Raw genomic sequence first — 17,281 nt, 5'->3', positions numbered from 1 at the left:
CTGTCAAAATTAACCGTCGCGATCGTTGTAAGCTCGTAATTGACAGGATTTAAAAAAAAATTGTGATTGGCAGGAGATCGATTCGGATTGTGTCAGCCGACCACCGCTTGGGTGTGTATCTGTTTGAATTGTCAGTAACAGATTTTGGCCAAGACCTCTGGTATGTAGGCTGTACTGATACTAGTGGCCGGGTTTGGTGAAGAACGCCGTTACTCTGAGGTAATTATTACCTGTTTGAAAACAACATCTGATAATGTTGCGAGGTATCCAGGCAAAATGGGGTCTTATGAATTATATGACAGAAAGACTGCCCCAGGCAAACTCAGGTGCTCAAGTTCAAATTTTAGGCCCGTTTAGATTTACGCGTTTTATGCATTTTGATAGAAACAATTTTGTTTCCTGCGTAAATATATATAGGGAGAAAAAATCCCGTTACACATGGGCCTTAGGCCTTACCATCAATTTAGACAGAACATACAGTAGTTAGAAAAAAGTTTGAGCAAGAATACAGTATATCCTGGTTGAGTTAAACATCAAGCTAAAACCAGAGTCACCAACTGCCAAGTGCCAACACGCAGTGAATTAGCCCATGAATCAAATTGTCCCAGATAAAATGGAAGAAACCCAAAAATAACCATCTTATTGCTGTCTGAACCGTAGTACGGAGTAGTCCCGATCCCCCGGCGCCAAAATTGCAACTCCGCCGCCTACTGCAATGGTGACTCAGAGCACTGGGACGAAGCAGGCCTTGGCGTCCTCGCCCGCCCACTGCAGCGCGTTCCACCAGTGCTTGTCGCACTCGATCCGCACGGTGCCCTGCTGCCCGCGCGCCGGCCGCAGCGGGATCCTCTTCAGCCGCGGGCACCCCCTCGTCTGCAGCCGCCGCAGCTCCGGGAACGCGCACTCCCCCTCCACGCGGACGGCCTCCAGCTTGGGCAGCCCCAGCAGCGCCAGCAGCCTCAGCCGCGGGAACACGACCACCTCCGCCGCCGCGCTGCCGCCGTCCTCAGCGCCGCCCAGCAGCGTCGTCAGTCCGTTGCACCCGCTGAGGTTCAGCGACTCCAGGCAGGGGAGGTGCTGCACCCACGTCAGGTGCGTCAGGGAGTGGCACGCGCCCATGGCCACCTCGCGTAGGTTGGACGCGGCGGCGTGGGACCACGCCATGGCGCGCAGCTTCGTGAGGAAGCCAAACTTGATGACCTCCAGCCCGGGCACGTGCGCGTCGGCCACGATCTCCTCGACGTCGGACGAGTAGGCCACCAGCTCCCGCAGGCTCTCCTGCACGCCGCCCAGCACGGGCGTGTGCTCCGCGGACAGCAGCGGCAGGGCGCGCGCCCCGTCCAGCTTGCGCAGGTGGAGAGACCGGGCGCGCACGCCAGGCGCCAGCCGCGCGAGCCGCTCCACGTCGCGGGTGTTGTCCAGCCAGATGCCGAGCGACGCCACGCGCGCGCCGCTGCTCTCGAGGTCGTCGATGACCGGCGAGACGTAGTCGTCCGCCACGGAGACGATGCTCGCGGTGAACACCTCCAGAACCTGCAGCTTCCCGAGCCGCGAGACCAGCCCCGGCGGGATCGTGATCTGGATGTAGTAGTTGTCGCGCAGGTAGAAGTACTTGAGCTGGCTCAGGTTGCCAAGCTCCACCGGCAGCGACAGGATCCTGTTCTTGGATAGGTTGAGGTACTCCAGGTTGACCAGGCAGCAGATCTCCATGGGGAAGGCGTCCTGGATGCCGGTGTCCTCGAGGTCCAGGTACGCGAGCTTCGTGAAATGCTGGATCGCCTGGAGCATCCTCTTCGGGAGGGCGCGGTTGCCCTGGAGCATCAGCGACGCCGGCTGCGCCTCCGCGAGGGCGCTGCCCGCCTTCGCCGGCGCGTCCTCGATGCTGTTGTGCATCAGGGACACGCGCTGCGCGCCGCGCCACAGCGCCTCCTCGCGCGGGGGCTCCCTGAGCCCGGCGCCCGCGCGGACCAGCCACTTGCCTGGCGCCAACCGGAGCGCCGCGTCGCGCACGACGTCGTGGAGCCTGACGTGCGTATCGGACGGGAACATGTTGTACCGGTGGTTGTCCCCGGCCTCCAGGAGGCGCGCGGCCTCCAGGATGGCGATCACCGAGTGCGTGAACCGGTGCGCCTCGTCGACGGCGTCGCCGCCGAGGTCGGGGAGCAGGCCGAGCCCCATCCAGCTCTGCGCGAGCTCGTCCTTGGTGATGTTGTGATCCTCGGGCCAGAGCGCGCAGGTCAGGAAGCATTCCCTCACCGTGTCGTTCTCCAGGTTGTCGTAGCAGAACTTCACCAGAGCGTGCGTGCTCTTGTCTGAGGCGGGCGTGGTCGAAAGCTGGGACGCCTTGAGGGCGTCGAGTGCATCAGCCCACTCATCTGGTGTGCGCTTATTTGACATGGCGCGGCCGACGGTGACGAGGGCCAAAGGCAAGCCCTTGCATTCTGCAGCCACCTGTTCGATGGAAGAACAAGTTAGCCTGAAGAAATCAAAGTATTGTAACTGAAAATTCAGTACTCGACAGGAGATGTTCGGTTTGCATGAATACTCCCTCTATTTTTATTTATATGCCGTATTAGGCTTATTCTAAATTAAATTTGGCTAATTTTGACTAAATTTATAGAAAAGAATAATAACATTTACAATACCAAATTTATTTCATTGAATTTGCCATAAAATATATATTGATAGTGCAAAGGTTGGGTAGCATAGTTGTTGCTATATTTTCCTATAGACCTGGTTAAAGTTAATCAAGTTTGATATAGGACGAAATCTAATACGACATCGACATGTAAATAAAAACAGAGGGAGTATTTATGAGTATTGGCTAAATATTTGTGTCAAAAAAAAACAATTGTAACTGAAAATTCAATACACTGTTGCCCAGATAGTCATGCAAAGAAAAAAATGATCGCATTTAAAAGGACTGAATGTGATGTAGAAGAAATGGACCATGCATTGACTAAACGCCCGTAAACATAAGTATTGCCAATAATTGGCTTCCTAGGACATTTTGTAAAACTAAACACAATTAGCGACCAGACATGATATTTTGTAAACATGTTAAGCACTAATCTATTTACAAAAACAGAATGGACACTGTGAATCAGTAAACATCCTATGTCTTTGGGCCGGTGCCATCCACTTTAGATCAGTCAGCAAGTAGCTACATGTCCTTTGGATCAAAACCAACCACTTCAACACGCAAGTAGCATGATATTGATTGATCCAAGGCATAGAACGCTAACTGAAAAATAAGTAGGTTGCAAGTAACTGAAAAATAGTCACAACCCCATCAAAGAAAGAAAAATAGTCACAACGAAACAACTATTTTAGACTGAGCGAGTGATAAGTACCCCCAAACAGATGATTTGAACAGATCCATGGCTTCCAACGTTGAACCAGATACAGAGTAGAGCAGCTGATTACCTGTCTCGCAAGCGTGAGGATTTCAGTGTGGCGATGGATGGCGTCCCCGCCAACGTTGGCCTCAAAAAGTCTGCACGCATCCTCCTCGTTGAAGCACTCCATCTTGATCTTGTTGCGGCAGCCCATGTCGGCGCACAGCGCCTCGCTCCTCGACGCCACTATGACCTTCCTCACCTTGCCGTTCGCCATGCCGAGCGGCTGCGGGATGCCGACCCTCTCCAGGTCCAGGCGCTCCCACACGCCGTCCAGCAGGAGCAGGAAGCTCTTGTCCCTCAGGAAGCTCAGGATCCCTGCGGCCTGCGCCTGCTCCGTGGGCGCGTCCCGCAGCCCGAGCACGGACACCACCTCCCTCTGGAGCTTGGCCACCGTGCAGTCCCTGGAGGCCGCGACGAGCAGGACGTGGTCGAAGCGCGCGACGCGGCCGCACACCTCTCGCACCAGCTTCAGCACCGTGGTCTTGCCCACGCCGCCGGCGCCCCAGACGCCGAGCGCGGCGTCGCAGTCGCCGAGGAAGCGGAGCGCCTCGTTGAGGTAGGCCCTCGCGGGCCCCGCCTCCGCGGGGAGGTCCCGCAGCTCCTCCGGGTCGCAGAGCAGCGGCGGCGGAGCCTGCGGCGTGGCCAGCGCGGCCTCGAGGATCGCCGCGCCCTGCTCCCGCAGCGCGCGCACCGCCTTGAGCTGCTGCTCGGCCAGCCCCGCGACGGGGCCCGTGGGGAGGAGGAGATACTGCACCAGGCGGACCACGTAGAGCTGCCCGCCGTCGTGCCGCTCCTTGATGGACGCCAGCTCGTCCTGCGCCTCCTGCACGCGGCGCAGCCACGCGCGCACGGGATCCGACGACGGCGACGGGTCGTGGCCCAGCACCTCCGCCCGCTGCCGCAGCAGGGCCTCCACCGCGTCGGCCAGCTCCTTGACGCGCCAGTCGGTGTCGGCCAGCGGCTGCCACCACTTGCCGAAGAAGAGAACCAGCACCGCGCCGCCGAGGGCGAGCGAGCCGAGCACGGCGGCGAGCTGCAGCTCCATCGGATCCCCGCCGATCGACCTGCGACCAAACTAAGATCTCCGCCGGCGGCGCGCTTCGATCTCCCGCGCGTTGGACAGCGGCACGGCGGTGCTAGGGAGACAGCGGTGGCATGCGCGTGCGCAGTGAGGGACTGAGGGCTGAGGAACTGAGGCGCGGCTAGGTTTAAGAGGACGGAGTGAGTGAGTAGGTGGGGTGGCGAGAAGGGAATTAATGGTGCAGTGAATGCGTGAGCGGAAGCGGTTGGACGACGCCGGACGCCTGCCGGCGCGGACCTGGCGGCGCGTCGGAGTCACGAGGGCGGCGCAGGAGTGCAGGCAGGGGGGGATGAGGAGCTCGGGTTGAAGATCCATCCAAGCTGGCTCGCCGTGAGTGGCCACGCCGTTCGCCTGCTGCACCAGCCGCATTCACTCACGCCATGGACGCGCGGTTCGCCATGGACTCTGTTCCGAATGCATGGGTACTTCAGCATGTCCCAAACTGCGGGCAAGAAACCGCTCGTTCTCACGCGTCCGCGAGATTTCTCAGGGCACGCGCCATGAGAACTTGAGAAGTGAGACGAAATGAACGGGGATGCAGAGTTTTGAAAGGAGATGACTTAACATAGGCTAAGTGAAAAACAAATGAACACGGTATTAGTTGTGCAATTTAAACTTTGAAACAAGTGTACCTGCGAATGTTGACATCAGCTATATGAACTTAAATGTCTTGAAAATGTCATATTACGAATACTGTAATTATATTCATTCAGAAAGACAATCGCAATGAATTTTTCCCACTTTTGGGTGGACGGTGCCAACAAATCAAGGTACGAAGTGAATATGAAAGCTACTGAATTGCACTTTTAGACACTTTGACAATCTTTATAGGTGCAGAGGTGGGAGGTTGTACTGAAATTGTCTAAACAGGTGTGCTATAAATATGTGTTATAATGGAAAAACAGCGTTCAAAATCGTACACCTTGAAGATTGTAAAACAAACTACCAAATAATGTTATTTTTCCAAAAGGAGTATACCATACCCAGGGTCTTCCATCTGAAGATCAGCTTTTGGGGTCTGTGGCTGAAAAGGAACTATGAGAAAGGACTTCAGTTAACATAAGAAATTAAATAAAATCATTGACTTCACCCGAAAATAAATAAATGAAATCAATATCAGAGTGTTAACATTCATAAATAAATGCGAAGTGATGGACCCATCTAAGATTTGAAGTCGTCGCCCTTTTTCTCAGAGAGTAGGAAAGAGATATACGGATACTTGCAGTAAACTTCTCATAGCCGAGTTTTAACTTTATTGACTTCTTTTCGGAACAGCTATATAGCTGCAATACCTAATACGTGGTATATAGTTAGAAAGTTCTTTCCGGAACAGTTATATACGCTGTTTATATTTTTCAAGTTTAAATATTTATATCAGCAAAGTTTTAAAATTTTAAGCACATTTCACCAAAAGAATCAAGATATGTGATGGGAATACCGTTAACTAAGTAGGTAATAGAGAAGTTTTTACTTTTTTTCCTTAGAAAGACGTTGGAACTTATTTATACAAACATAATTTTACATTCAGCGCCTTACAAGGGAACCCCCCAAAAAGAACTAAAAATACATTGAAGTGCTTTAAAGGTCCTGCGATCGTCTTCTCTGCCTCCACAGCTCCACTCCCTGAATCAATGCCATGACGCTTTGCTCCAACACTGTGACGCAAGGAAAACCATCGAGGTAGAAGCTCAAAGCCAATTCCTTTGATGAAGATGCATCAAGCTTTAGAAATGGAAGGAGTGGTACACCAAAAAAAAAATCTGACATGCACTTGAAACGTTGAACGCGCTGACAAACACCAATTTCCCAAGTTTTGTGGACTAATACATACCTTGCAAACTCAACTTCAGAAGACAGGCCATCACTGCATTATTGCCAGAGTTGATACCACCGAGGATCTAAAGAGCTTTTTCCTAAAAAAAGAGAGAATCTGAAGAGCTAACCCAAATCGCTATAAACTTGGTTATAAACTACTCTAGGTGTCTCTCCATTGTTACCCTCACCAATAGCCTCACGAGAGGTCATCAGAGTGGCGGAGGGGTGGGACCAGTTAGATCAACGCCCACTGATGTAGGACTGGAACCAAAGACTGTTGGTTGCCACGCAGTGAAACACAACTAAATAGGACGGGGTCCGACTCCGACGGCCGACTTATCCCCGTCGACTTCTTCAGCGCCACACAGCCACCCACAAACGAAAAACAGAGCACATCCGGACCTGGCCACATCATTTTCGTTCCACTTGGTACACACGCAGACACAGATCCCGGGCTCGGCGCGCCCTGCCTTGGTCCAGAATCTCCGAAACTGCCGTGCCCGTCTGCTCGTGCGGCGTGCACCACAAACCGCGATGATTCCCGGCTCTCTGCAGCCACCGGAGCTCGGAGATTCCCCACAGGTGAATCCACAGCCAGTCCAAACAAACGGTGAATATACTAGGCGGCGAGGCGAATCCCCTCTCGCCACTCGCCACAGTCTGAGCGCTCCCCCAGCTGCGACGGCGCGCGCCACCGGAGCTCCTCGCCAATGCAGGGGGGCATCGCGCGCGCGGCGCTGTGCCCCAAGGCCCGCCGCGCCACGTTCGGCTGCCCGGCGGCACGCGTGCGCCACGTACCGAGAGGCCTCTCCGGCGGCGGCGGCGGCAAATGGTGCGGCGCGGCTGCCGCGGGCGAGAGGGCGCGCGACGTCCCGGGGGTCGCGGACGCGCGCCCGGTGGCTGAAGGGAGGCACGCGGCGGGCGCGAGGGCGCCGCCCCGCGGCGCGCGGAGAGGGAGCGTGGCCGGCGCCGCGGCGCTGATCGTCGGGACCAGCATCGGGTCCGGCATCCTCGCCGTGCCGCAGCGCACCGCGCCCGCGGTGAGTTTTTCCTCTTTCGCCACACACCCCGCCCCCTGATCAGTTTACCATGGGCGAGCGCGGCACGCCGTTAACGCGGAGGCCCGCCGGAATTCATTTCCGCGATCCGCTCCCGCAAGTTGCGGGCAAGTGCAACGACGAATCCGCTGGTGAAAGATGCTGCTTCCAGGACAATGATTTCCCCAATTATCAACGGTGCTGTCCTTCTCAAAAAGAAAACGGTGCTGTCAGTACCAGTAATTGCCACCATGGACCAGCTGCAGCATCTCTCTTCCTAACAATGAATGGATTCATCCAGTAACAGTGACAGTAGAAATAGAATACCAGTAGAGAACAGCGCGTGGCCCCATCTGAATAATCACTTCTTCTTCTTTTTTGAAAAAGAAGCGTCTGAATAATCACTCGACCATGTACAGTACCTTGGAGGAGCATATGACCCAACCAACTGAATTTCTCTGCCAGAGTTATGAGCATTCAATCGGTGTGCACGACGATCGAATCTACGCGTTTAATTCCCCGACGTCGAGCGCTGGATCGGTTCTGAACTTCCGATCGATCTGGAAACATTTCCTGAACGGAAGAAACATCTGCATTGATCAGATCCAACGCCCATTTTGTCAGGAAACCAGCACTGACCGTTGCCAAAACTGATGGATGCAGGGCTTCATCCCGAGCGCGGCGTGCATGGTCACGTGCTGGGCGTTCCTGGTGGCCGAGGCCCTCCTCATCGCGGAGATCAACGTCCACCTGCGCCGGAGGCGGGACAAGGACGTTAGCCACGGCGGCGGCGGCGGCGGGGGCCTGGACCTGGAGGTGATCTCCGTGAAGAGCATGGCGCAGGAGACGCTGGGCGCGTGGGGCGGGCACCTGGCCGCCGCCGCCTACCTGTTCCTGGCCTACACGTCCATGGTCGCCTACGCGTCCAAGTCCGGCGAGGTGCTGTCGCGCCTGGTCGCCGGCGTGCCCGAGCCCGTCTCCGGAGCCGCCTTCACCGCTGCGCTCGCGCTGCTCGTCGCCGGCGGCGGCACGGGCGTCACCGACCGGGTGAACCAGGTGCTCACGTTCGCCATGACAGGCAAGTACTCGCTGCTCGCAATCTCGATCGCGTACGTGCCAGGACAGACTTGCATGCCGTGCCATCGATGAGCTGCCATTGCCAATTACTACTGCAAACTGATCATGCGTGCATCAATGCTGCCATTTCCTAGATCTGAATTAACACGCGCCCGGGAAAGAATCTTTGCTTTGAGCCTTTGATGGCCCGGCTATTTAATTCTGATGCATTGATATTTGAAGACATGTCAGCAATGTCTTCAAGTATACCACCTGCTATATATGCCCTCGTCTGCCTCAAAATTTTTCCCAACAGAGGCGTCCCATGTTCAAAGGGATGTACTGGCAAGCAAAATACTGTGCCGAAGTAAAGGCAGAATTCTCAGCACATACACCTTGCCATGTTCGTGTTCATGAATCACGATGCAACCGACGTGATCCGATCTGCTGCTCGATCGGCCACCTCTGCACTACTATGATCATCATCAATTCATGAGCCCTAGCTTAAAGAAAAAAAAAGGAAATAATGAACTCTCGTGTGACCACTTAGCCCTGATCTGTCTGTCTGTCCATGGCAACAGGTTTACTGCTGGCGATTGAGGTGTCAGCAGTGGCGGTCGGCGGTGGCCTGAGCCTGCCACCGAACGCCAACTGGGAGCAGGTCCCGGCGGCGCTGCCCGTGATCATCTTCACGCTGGTCTTCCACGACATGGCACCAGGTACACCCCACCACCCGATCCAGCACGTCGCCGAACCGTTCAGACTTCAGAGCTGCTAGCCTATCACTCGGGAAATGGGAACGTACTGACCGCTCGCTGATCTCTCGCAGTGATCTGCGCGTACCTGGAAGGGGATCTCGCGAGGATCCGGCTGTCCATACTGCTGGGCAGCCTCGTGCCGCTGGTGTCCCTGCTCGTGTGGGACGACATCGCGCTCGGCCTCGCCACGGACCTCTCCGGGCTTGACATTCTGGACATGCTAAAGACAGAGTAAGGACACGGCGGTACCAAGAACATGCATGCGCGCATCTTTTTCGGCAATCTGCGTCGCCGCCCAATGCTTGAGGTTTACTAGATGGATCGTGGCGCCGACGCCGAGGCATTCAATTTCAGAGACGTGAATAGGGTTCTTCGATTTTGTAGATGGAGCTACACGGTGGTGGAGACTTTCTCGCTCCTCGCCGTGGGGACGTCGCTGATCGGAACGCTGCTTGGGGCCTCCCAGTTCTTCATCGAGCAGCTGACCAATCTGGCATCTTCACCATCAGCCCAAGAACATGACATTATGAAGGTAACCAAGCAATTTCTAGGAACAATATGTGAAGTTTTCTGACTAAACAAGTGGTGAGTGCAGGAAAAGATCAACAAAGGCATTGGTGTATTTCGCAAGGAAGATGGATCCGGGCATCCTGGTGCGGTCGCAATTCTGGAGAAGAACAGGCTCAGCTACATCGCTACTGGGATCGTGGTTGTCCCGACCATGGTCATCGCAGCTACTGTCCCGGATTCTTTCTCCATAGCTACCGACATCGCAGTAAGTATTCATGAAAACATGTGGCATCTTATCCTGGTTAAATTGAAGCAAACATTTCCCATCTTCATTGACTTGCTGCACTGCTGTCCTGCACCAATGTTCAGGGCGGCTACTGCATGACCATCCTGTATGGCGTTCTCCCTCCACTGATGGCTTGGGCCATCGGCTCCAACCTGTCTGGCCCTGGTGCCGGACTCGCAGACGAAGAGCTTCCGAAAGACAGGAGGGGTAAATGGGACATGACGAGTGCAAGTGCAAAGCCTGTTCTGGTCGGGATGGGGGTGTTCTCTGCCCTCATGGTCCTTGAGCAGATGGTTCAGGACTTGCTCAGTTTCAAAGCCGCTCTCGTTCCATAGGCTGGATCAGAAAGCTAAGCCGCGCCGCCAATATTCGTCTCGCGTCAACTACGGGTTGATGCGAGACTGTTAGGCAGGTCATGTAAAATTGTAAGTAGCAGTAGCAGTGGTAGTAGCGTATAGCACGAAGTACACGAACTGGTTACTGGAAGCATGCTGAATTGTTGATTGCTGCAAGCATGCTGTCAATTTGTCGCTGTAGATGGGTCGGCGTTTTATCGTGGAACAACTGCAAAAGGAAATACGCCAAATTCACATCCTAGGGAATAAATGGGCTGAGCGGCCGAGGCCCAAATCTGACCTGTTTGCTGCTCCGCTGCTTCTTGGGCTAGATCGGATTAGCATCAGTTTTCACGGCCCGAGAGAGAACAAAACAAGGAAACGAGCGACGACGCTCTCTCTTCCCTCCGAGGCTCTATGTTTGGGCTCTTCGGCCTGATCAGGCTCCTGTGGGCTCGATCGAATTGAAGCGCGGTCCACGCGCCCCGAGAGAAAATGACCCCTGAATTTGGTTCATGTCAACATTTTGTCAACACCAGCGACACCTGGAAATATCAAGATCCCCTGCCTCCTCCACGGTCCTGCTACTAACAAACGCCAGCCTCTGCAAGTTTCGGGCCGTGCCGGTGACGCACCAAGTATCGATTAACTGAAACGGATCGCCATGCATCGCGTTGCGTATCGTCCTCCGTGCAACACACGCGCTTGTTGTTTGCGGCCCGCCCCGCCGATCAGACGGGAATAGTCCCTCTATTTTTATTCACGTACCATGTTACATTTGTTCTAAATTAAATTTAATCAACTTTGATCTAATTTATAGAAAAAAAATAATATTTATAATATCAAATTTGTTTCATTGAATCCAATCTGAAGTATACATTGACAGTGCATACGTTGAATATTGTAATTGTTGCTATAAGATTTGGTTAAAATTAGCTAATTTTAATTTAAGACAAACCTAATACGATACGTAAATATAAATGAAGGGAGCATGAGATCATCACCGGTTCTATTAGTAGGACAAACGGGGGAGGGGCTAGAGCAGGCAACATGCCCGCGGGGCCGTAGTGGTTTTTGGTTTGTCTCCGCTTCGTTCTTGTGTTGTCCACCACCGTCGGTGCTGCGAGTGGACGTGCGCTACCCGCTAAATTTCTTATGGAGCGGGTCTCCCTTTTTGAACGACCTATCATCTTGTCGGCTATTCAAAAGGTACTCGCAATCAACTTCCGCTGTCTGCTGATCCGGACTACGGCGACCGCCGAGTACAATCGAGCTTTTCCGGTGATCGATCAGCTCTTGTACCTAGTTGCAGTAGATGTTTACCCTTGTTTTTTTTCCCATCTTGTTCCAGTTACCTTGATGAGTACAGTACACTTGTTGATACAACCTGCATCAATCTCAAAACTTATTTATAAACTATCCAACGTCTCTTGTTGGCGTCGTTCAGTTAAACATGCATTTTCCGAATAGTTTTATTCCGGAAGGTTGCCTTGTTTCCAAATTTTTTTAAAAATAAAATATTCCGAGAGGTTGCCACGTGGAGTAGTCCCACCGAACTCCGGCCTTGAAGTTTGAAAAGGAAGCGTACGCGTACGTGCGGGCGAGTGGACTGGACCCCTGTCTGTACCATACCATACCTCCCACGAGCCAAAGAGAGCATGTTTTTCTATATTTAGCATCACGCAAACTCTTATCACCTCCATTTTTTTTTCTAGACGCGCGTGATACGTTCATACCCCCATGATCAAACAATAATGAGGAATTGCATGTTGTTAATTAGTTTTTACGTTTTTTCTTAAAAAAAGCTGTGGACCATCTGTACCACTTACATACGCACGGACTACGATGCACGGCCTACCGTTGGACGGACGGGCGACGTTACAACAGTCTACAGGATGGGATTGGATGCACGTTGATCTCAATCAATCATACAGGCCACGCCTCTTCGGTGCCCGTGGAAGATACTACGGCCACCGTTCACCCCCCGTGCGCCGGCGACAAAAGGGTGGCTGTCTGGATTCGGAGGCCTACAGGTGCTGGCTTGCCTTTCCGCTGGAGAAGTAGAATAGCTAGGATGCGATGGCGTGTCGACGGGAGAGCGCGTGTCCTTTGTAAGTTGTAGCCTATACAATGCTGCGGTGTGCATGCGCGCGTGCATTAGTCGCGTCCCGCTCGCGCCTGGAAACCTGGGGCTCCCATTTGGCACTGCTCAGCGGAAGGCATGGGCATCTGCCCCCAGCATGACATCTAACCTAATCGCCTCGACATAATCAATCGAATGCCTGCTCTGGGAGTGAGCCTGATCGAGCCAACGGCTCACGCTTGAAGCAGAACAGAGCGCTCCGACCACAGGATGGGCTCCAACTCCAAACTTGCAAGCTGCGACCAGGCAGCTGCCATCACTCTACCCATACCGAGCGGCGGCGGCTTACGGCACAAGCTAAAACAAGGCACCCTAAAAACAACGGCGTCCGGTCACGCAGTTCTGCACAGTGCACGGCTGCGCCCCCGTGAATTCTCGTTTGGTCCCTTCCCGATGTCCGCGCGCGGCACACGTGAGCCTCGCCGTGACGCGGCCGCGCCAACAGGCGGTGGCTGGCAGCCTGCCAGGGCGCAGGCAGAGGGAGCAGCACTCAAGTCCGTCCGCGTCCAAGAAGACCAAGAGCGGTGTGACCACGAACCGACCGCACGGACTCGTGCGCGGAGCCATTGACTTGCTCCGCGTCGCGTACGGTCCGCCCCAGCGAGCGGAGGCGGAACGGGCGGCGCCGGCGGTGCACGGCAGGCGTGTTGGCACTTGGCCGCGCCAAGTCCGCACAAGCATCGTCGGAGAGAGGGTTGCGGTCCCGCGTGGCAGCGAGGGGCGGAGGGAAAGTTTCCTCCTTCCTCTCCAGTCTCCACGGAAATGGCCTGCTGACTCGGTGGTTGTGCCGTGCGGGAAGAGTCCATTTGCAGCGGCCCTCCCCACAGCCGTCCCGTTGCGTTTGACCAAGGGATAAAAAAGGGAGCGGCTCGTGGACCCGCCGCGCCGCGGACGGACGGAGGCGGTAACGGGAACGGGTAACCCGGCTGCCGGCTCGAGGTTTAGGTCTAGGAGGGTTTTGGGCCCGTGGACTGTCCGTAGCTCAGCGGCAGGGGCCCGTTTGGCCCCATCTCGGCGCCAGGTGGACCGAGTTCTGTAGACCATCGAAAAGCGGCACGTTACTCCAGGGTTTCCTCCTGCCGTGCACCGATCGATGCATGGCGCTGATTGTGCAGGCCCTGCTTAGCTGGAACGTGCCAGTGGGCGGTGGCCAGTGGATGTCGAAGTGCCACCTGAAGCCACACCTGGGCAGTTGAGCCGTACGCGACAGGCAGACGTGTAGCGTGCAGGCCTAATCCCGAGCTCGCAGCCTTGGGGTTTGCGAGAACGGAGCAGCGCAGCGCAGCGCAGGCTGCAACTGCCACTCGCGTGCTGTCAAGTCTTTGCAGAAATACTGCCCCCCCACCCCAGATTCGTCACGGAAAAAAAAAGAGGGACCGTACAACGGCACGACAGGCAAAAGTGCAGGCACATCGTATGCTCGCGCTCCTCGGCGCCGCGGCCGTGGACCGCCTCCACGCAGGCGCAGGCGTCCACGGTCAGTCGGTCACGGCACCCCGTCCCGTCGCCTGCCTCGATCGTGCTGATCCACCAGGCTCTAGAACGGCCGTGCTGGAATCAACCGGATTAATTACTCCCCCGCTCTGGCTTCCCGGGCCCCACCACCCGGATTAATTGCTCTAGCTTAATCCAGCACGAGTCCAGGTGACGACCGCGCCGTGACGACGCCAGCTTCCTCCTCCTCCTCCGTGGACCCGTTCCACGGCCTCCGTCTCTCGCCTCTGGCCGTGGAACGGCCCGCGCCCCTGCACCCATCCGTTACGGCGCAGTAGCGCGACACGATCAGAGAGGGGAGAAAGAAGACGACGAGTCGACGACCCCGCTCCCTGCTCACGCCTTTCTTCGGCTCCCTTCTTTCTCCTTGCCTCCTCGACCGGCCGGCCTCATCAGCTTCCCCTCTCCCGCGCGCGCGCGCACCTTTCCGTGCTCGATCCTTCCTTTCCCCGCGTGCTCTGGCGCGCGCAAGGATCAAAAGGCGCCCGCCCGCCACTAGCGGCGACTGGCATGTAACGCGCGCTCCCCGGCAGCCGTGATCTTAAAAGGGGGCGCGGCGGGCGACAAGAAGGCGAGCGGGTCTTGGCCGGCAGCAATCTTTGCGAATCCGCAAGAGATTCTCTCTGCTTTCCTGCGCGGTTGATTCGCCGAGAGGTTGACTGTGTTGGCGGCTGAGGCGGGCATGGACGAGGCGGAGGAGATGCAGGTGGAGAGGCTGCACGAGGAGGCCGACGCCGGGGGCGCCGACACGGACAAGCTCAGCTACGAGATATTCTCCATCCTCGAGAGCAAGTTCCTGTTCGGCTACACCGACCCACACCAGCTCTGGCTGCCCAAGGCGCCGCCGCCTGCGCAGGCGTCCGCTGCTGCTGCGGCGGCGGCGGTCGCGCCGGGGAAGGCGGCGCAGCGGGGGAAGGTCTGCGTGCTCTGCGTCGACGGCGGCGGGGGCGGGCTGCGGGCGCTGCTGGCCGGCCGCGCGCTGGCGCACCTGGAGGCCGCGCTCCGCCGCGCGTCGGGGGACCCCGACGCCCGCGTCGCCGACTACTTCGACCTCGTCGCGGGCACCGGCGCGGGGGGCGTGTTCGCGGCGATGCTCTTCTCCACGCACTCGCGCGGCTCGCCGCTGTTCCACGCTGACGACACGTGGCGGCTCGTGGCGGACCACGCGCCGCGGATGTTCCGCAGGCCCGCGGGCTCCTCGGCCTCCCTGTTCTGCCGCGGCAAGAAGCGGCCGCTAGCCGAGCCCACGGCGGCGCTGGAGGCGGCCATGAGGTCCGCGTTCGGCGAGGAGCTCACCCTGCGGGACACCATCAAGCCCGTGCTCATCTCCTGCTACGACCTCAAGACGTCCGCGCCGCTGGTGTTCTCGCGCGCCGACGCCCTGGAGAACGAGAGCTACGACTTCCGCCTCTGCGAGGTCGGCCGCGCCGCGTGGTCCGAGGCCGGCCGCTTCGAGCCCGCCGAGGTGTCCTCGGTGGACGGCGCCACGTCCTGCGCCGCCGTGGACGGCGGGCCCACCATGGGCAGCCCGGCGGCCGCCGCCATCACGCACGTCCTCCACAACAAGCACGAGTTCCCGTTCGTGCGCGGCGTCGAGGACCTCCTCGTGCTCTCCATCGGCGGCTGCTCCGGGGGAGGTCCCAGCGCAGCCGCCGACGCGGACCTCCGGCGTATGCGCCGGTGGGGTCCCAAGGAGTGGGCGCGCCCCATCGCTCGCATTGCGGCCGACGGCGCCGCCGACCTGGTCGACCACGCCGTGGCGCGCGCCTTCGGGCAATGCCGCTCGTCGAACTACCTGCGCATCCAGGTGAGCGAGCGGATTCTTGCAATTTACGCTTGGTTTTTTTGTCCCCTCTGCATCAACCTCATTAAAATGGGCTCGTGATCAGGCGAAGCGGGAGAGCATGCCGCCGTCCGGTCCGGACGGGGAGTACGAGCCGACCCCGGGGAACGTGCGCGCGCTGCTGGCGGCGGCGGACGATATGCTGAAGCAGCGGAACGTGGAGTCGGTGCTGTTCGAGGGGCGGCGGGTCGGGGAGCAGACGAACGCGGAGAAGCTGGACCGGTTCGCGGCCGAGCTCGTCGCCGAGCACCGCGGCAGGGGATCGCGGATCGCGCCCACCGTCGCGTTCAAGCAGGCGCCGCAGAAGCCGTCGGCGCTGGGCTGAGCTGGTGACACCGTGGACCCGTGGCGTTGAGGACATGTAGGCCTCGAACTCCCTTTCTCCTTGCTTGGGCTCGCGGCTGGAATCCTGCTGCATATTTTTTACGCGGCAGCGTGGCATGGCGATACGGCGTTGCTCCCGGATGCATTCGCCGCTGTGAACTTTGTGGAAGGGGGGAAAATATCAAAGGAATATTTGCGATATATATTTGATTTTCAGTTGAACTTAGGGGATAATGTAGTTTTCTACATGCAGAATTTTACTGCCGAATCTAGTTTTCGCTTGGGGCTTCAACTTTTAAGTGTCGGTAGAGCTTGCTGTGTACCATTACGTGCAAAATTACACCGAAGATACATCCCAGACATCCTTTCAGCCTGAACAAGAAAAAAAAGAAGCAAGAAATTGTAGGTGTGCAAGTGCCGTCGCCATCTTGGAACTGGTCAGGATTCCTCCACGCAGACTAAATCGAGTAACCTTTGCTTTGACAGCATGCCATGAACACGCACAGGAACAGGCGCCTCGAAGGCTAAGCGTTGTTCCATGACAGCGAGAGGACTAGCAAAGTATAAGCTGCTCGCGCTACAGCGCCGCTGGTGCCCCGCGTGGCTGTGTGCGTGCGCTCGATCTGCAACAGTTCGCGGCAGCAGTAGCAGCCGGGCCGGCCGCCGTCGCCGGGCTCACAGCAGTTGCTGATCGCAACGGGGCGGGGGCTGCGACGGCGAGGCATCTGTGTCGTCGAAGCTCCAGCTTGTTACCCTCTGAACCATGCTGATTTTGCTGAGCTGAGCCGGGCTTGAGAGCGAGCGTCGTCGCCGTCGCTTGACGGGGGCTGTCAGGGAACAGGCGCGGCTCCATGATTGCTGGTTGTTGGATTTGGAGTATCTAGCATCTCGCTGTCGGGGGCGATCACATCGCCCTCGCCACCGAGATCAGGGCGTCGCCTCCCCGACTCCCCGTAACTCTGTCAACCGACAGATAGAGATCATTAGCGGCATCGGGCGTGGCGCTCTTCTTCAGAGTAATCATCAGCGGTGAAGAACACCTACAGCTGTGGGTTACACTTTCAGCCAGGGATCTTCGGCGTCCATCATGGCCAGATGTACCGGCCGGAACGATCGTGCGTGCCATCGAAATGGCGGTAGGGTTACGCCACGCGATCCTCAGGTTCTCTCACACTTCGATCGGCTGCCGATTTGTGCT

At 56.8% G+C, this 17,281-nt stretch overlaps 3 protein-coding genes across 4 annotated transcripts; 2 read left to right on the top strand and 1 right to left on the bottom strand.

Annotated features, from left to right (window-relative positions):
• Positions 1-395: 395 nt before the first annotated feature.
• Positions 396-5,113, bottom strand: LOC112878001 (disease resistance protein RPS2-like). Its single transcript, XM_025942376.1, has 2 exons — positions 3,427-5,113; positions 396-2,451 (listed from the first exon to the last, which is right to left on the bottom strand). Exons 1-2 carry the CDS (start codon positions 4,444-4,446, stop codon positions 724-726), a joined length of 2,748 nt encoding a protein of 915 aa, XP_025798161.1. The 5' UTR covers positions 4,447-5,113; the 3' UTR covers positions 396-723.
• Positions 5,114-6,845: 1,732 nt separating this feature from the next.
• Positions 6,846-10,505, top strand: LOC112872614 (tyrosine-specific transport protein-like). Of its 2 annotated transcripts, XM_025935674.1 has the most exons (7): positions 6,846-7,337; positions 7,998-8,412; positions 8,972-9,109; positions 9,220-9,379; positions 9,533-9,680; positions 9,744-9,923; positions 10,028-10,505. In XM_025935674.1, the coding sequence occupies exons 1-7, from the start codon at positions 7,008-7,010 to the stop codon at positions 10,277-10,279; spliced, it is 1,623 nt and encodes a 540-aa protein (XP_025791459.1). In that variant the 5' UTR covers positions 6,846-7,007; the 3' UTR covers positions 10,280-10,505. The 2 variants fall into 2 exon arrangements, with proteins under 2 accessions (XP_025791459.1, XP_025791460.1); XM_025935675.1 differs by lacking the exon at positions 10,028-10,505 and having other exon boundaries at positions 9,732-9,861.
• Positions 10,506-14,173: 3,668 nt separating this feature from the next.
• On the top strand, positions 14,174-16,317 carry LOC112875830 (patatin-like protein 6). Its single transcript, XM_025939824.1, has 2 exons — positions 14,174-15,723; positions 15,806-16,317. The coding sequence occupies exons 1-2, from the start codon at positions 14,599-14,601 to the stop codon at positions 16,082-16,084; spliced, it is 1,404 nt and encodes a 467-aa protein (XP_025795609.1). The 5' UTR covers positions 14,174-14,598; the 3' UTR covers positions 16,085-16,317.
• The last annotated feature ends 964 nt before the right edge of the window (positions 16,318-17,281 follow it).

Source organism: Panicum hallii, chromosome 9 (assembly GCF_002211085.1).
Source record: "Panicum hallii strain FIL2 chromosome 9, PHallii_v3.1, whole genome shotgun sequence".
NCBI lineage: Eukaryota > Viridiplantae > Streptophyta > Magnoliopsida > Poales > Poaceae > Panicum > Panicum hallii.
The sequence above is the reverse complement of the archived record's forward strand: the minus strand, read 5'-3'. Positions and strand labels throughout refer to the sequence as shown.

Excerpts from the sequence above, each read along its gene's own strand:
- LOC112878001 (XM_025942376.1), bottom strand. The coding sequence starts at position 4,446 with ATGGAGCTGCAGCTCGCCGCCGTGCTCGGCTCGCTCGCCCTCGGCGGC. Across the intron at positions 2,452-3,426 it reads TCCTCACGCTTGCGAGACAG|GTGGCTGCAGAATGCAAGGG; the intron begins GTAATCAGCTGC and ends TCCATCGAACAG.
- LOC112872614 (XM_025935674.1), top strand. The coding sequence starts at position 7,008 with ATGCAGGGGGGCATCGCGCGCGCGGCGCTGTGCCCCAAGGCCCGCCGC. Across the intron at positions 9,110-9,219 it reads CTTCCACGACATGGCACCAG|TGATCTGCGCGTACCTGGAA; the intron begins GTACACCCCACC and ends GATCTCTCGCAG. Across the intron at positions 9,380-9,532 it reads CTGGACATGCTAAAGACAGA|ATGGAGCTACACGGTGGTGG; the intron begins GTAAGGACACGG and ends TCGATTTTGTAG.
- LOC112875830 (XM_025939824.1), top strand. The coding sequence starts at position 14,599 with ATGGACGAGGCGGAGGAGATGCAGGTGGAGAGGCTGCACGAGGAGGCC. Across the intron at positions 15,724-15,805 it reads CGAACTACCTGCGCATCCAG|GCGAAGCGGGAGAGCATGCC; the intron begins GTGAGCGAGCGG and ends GCTCGTGATCAG.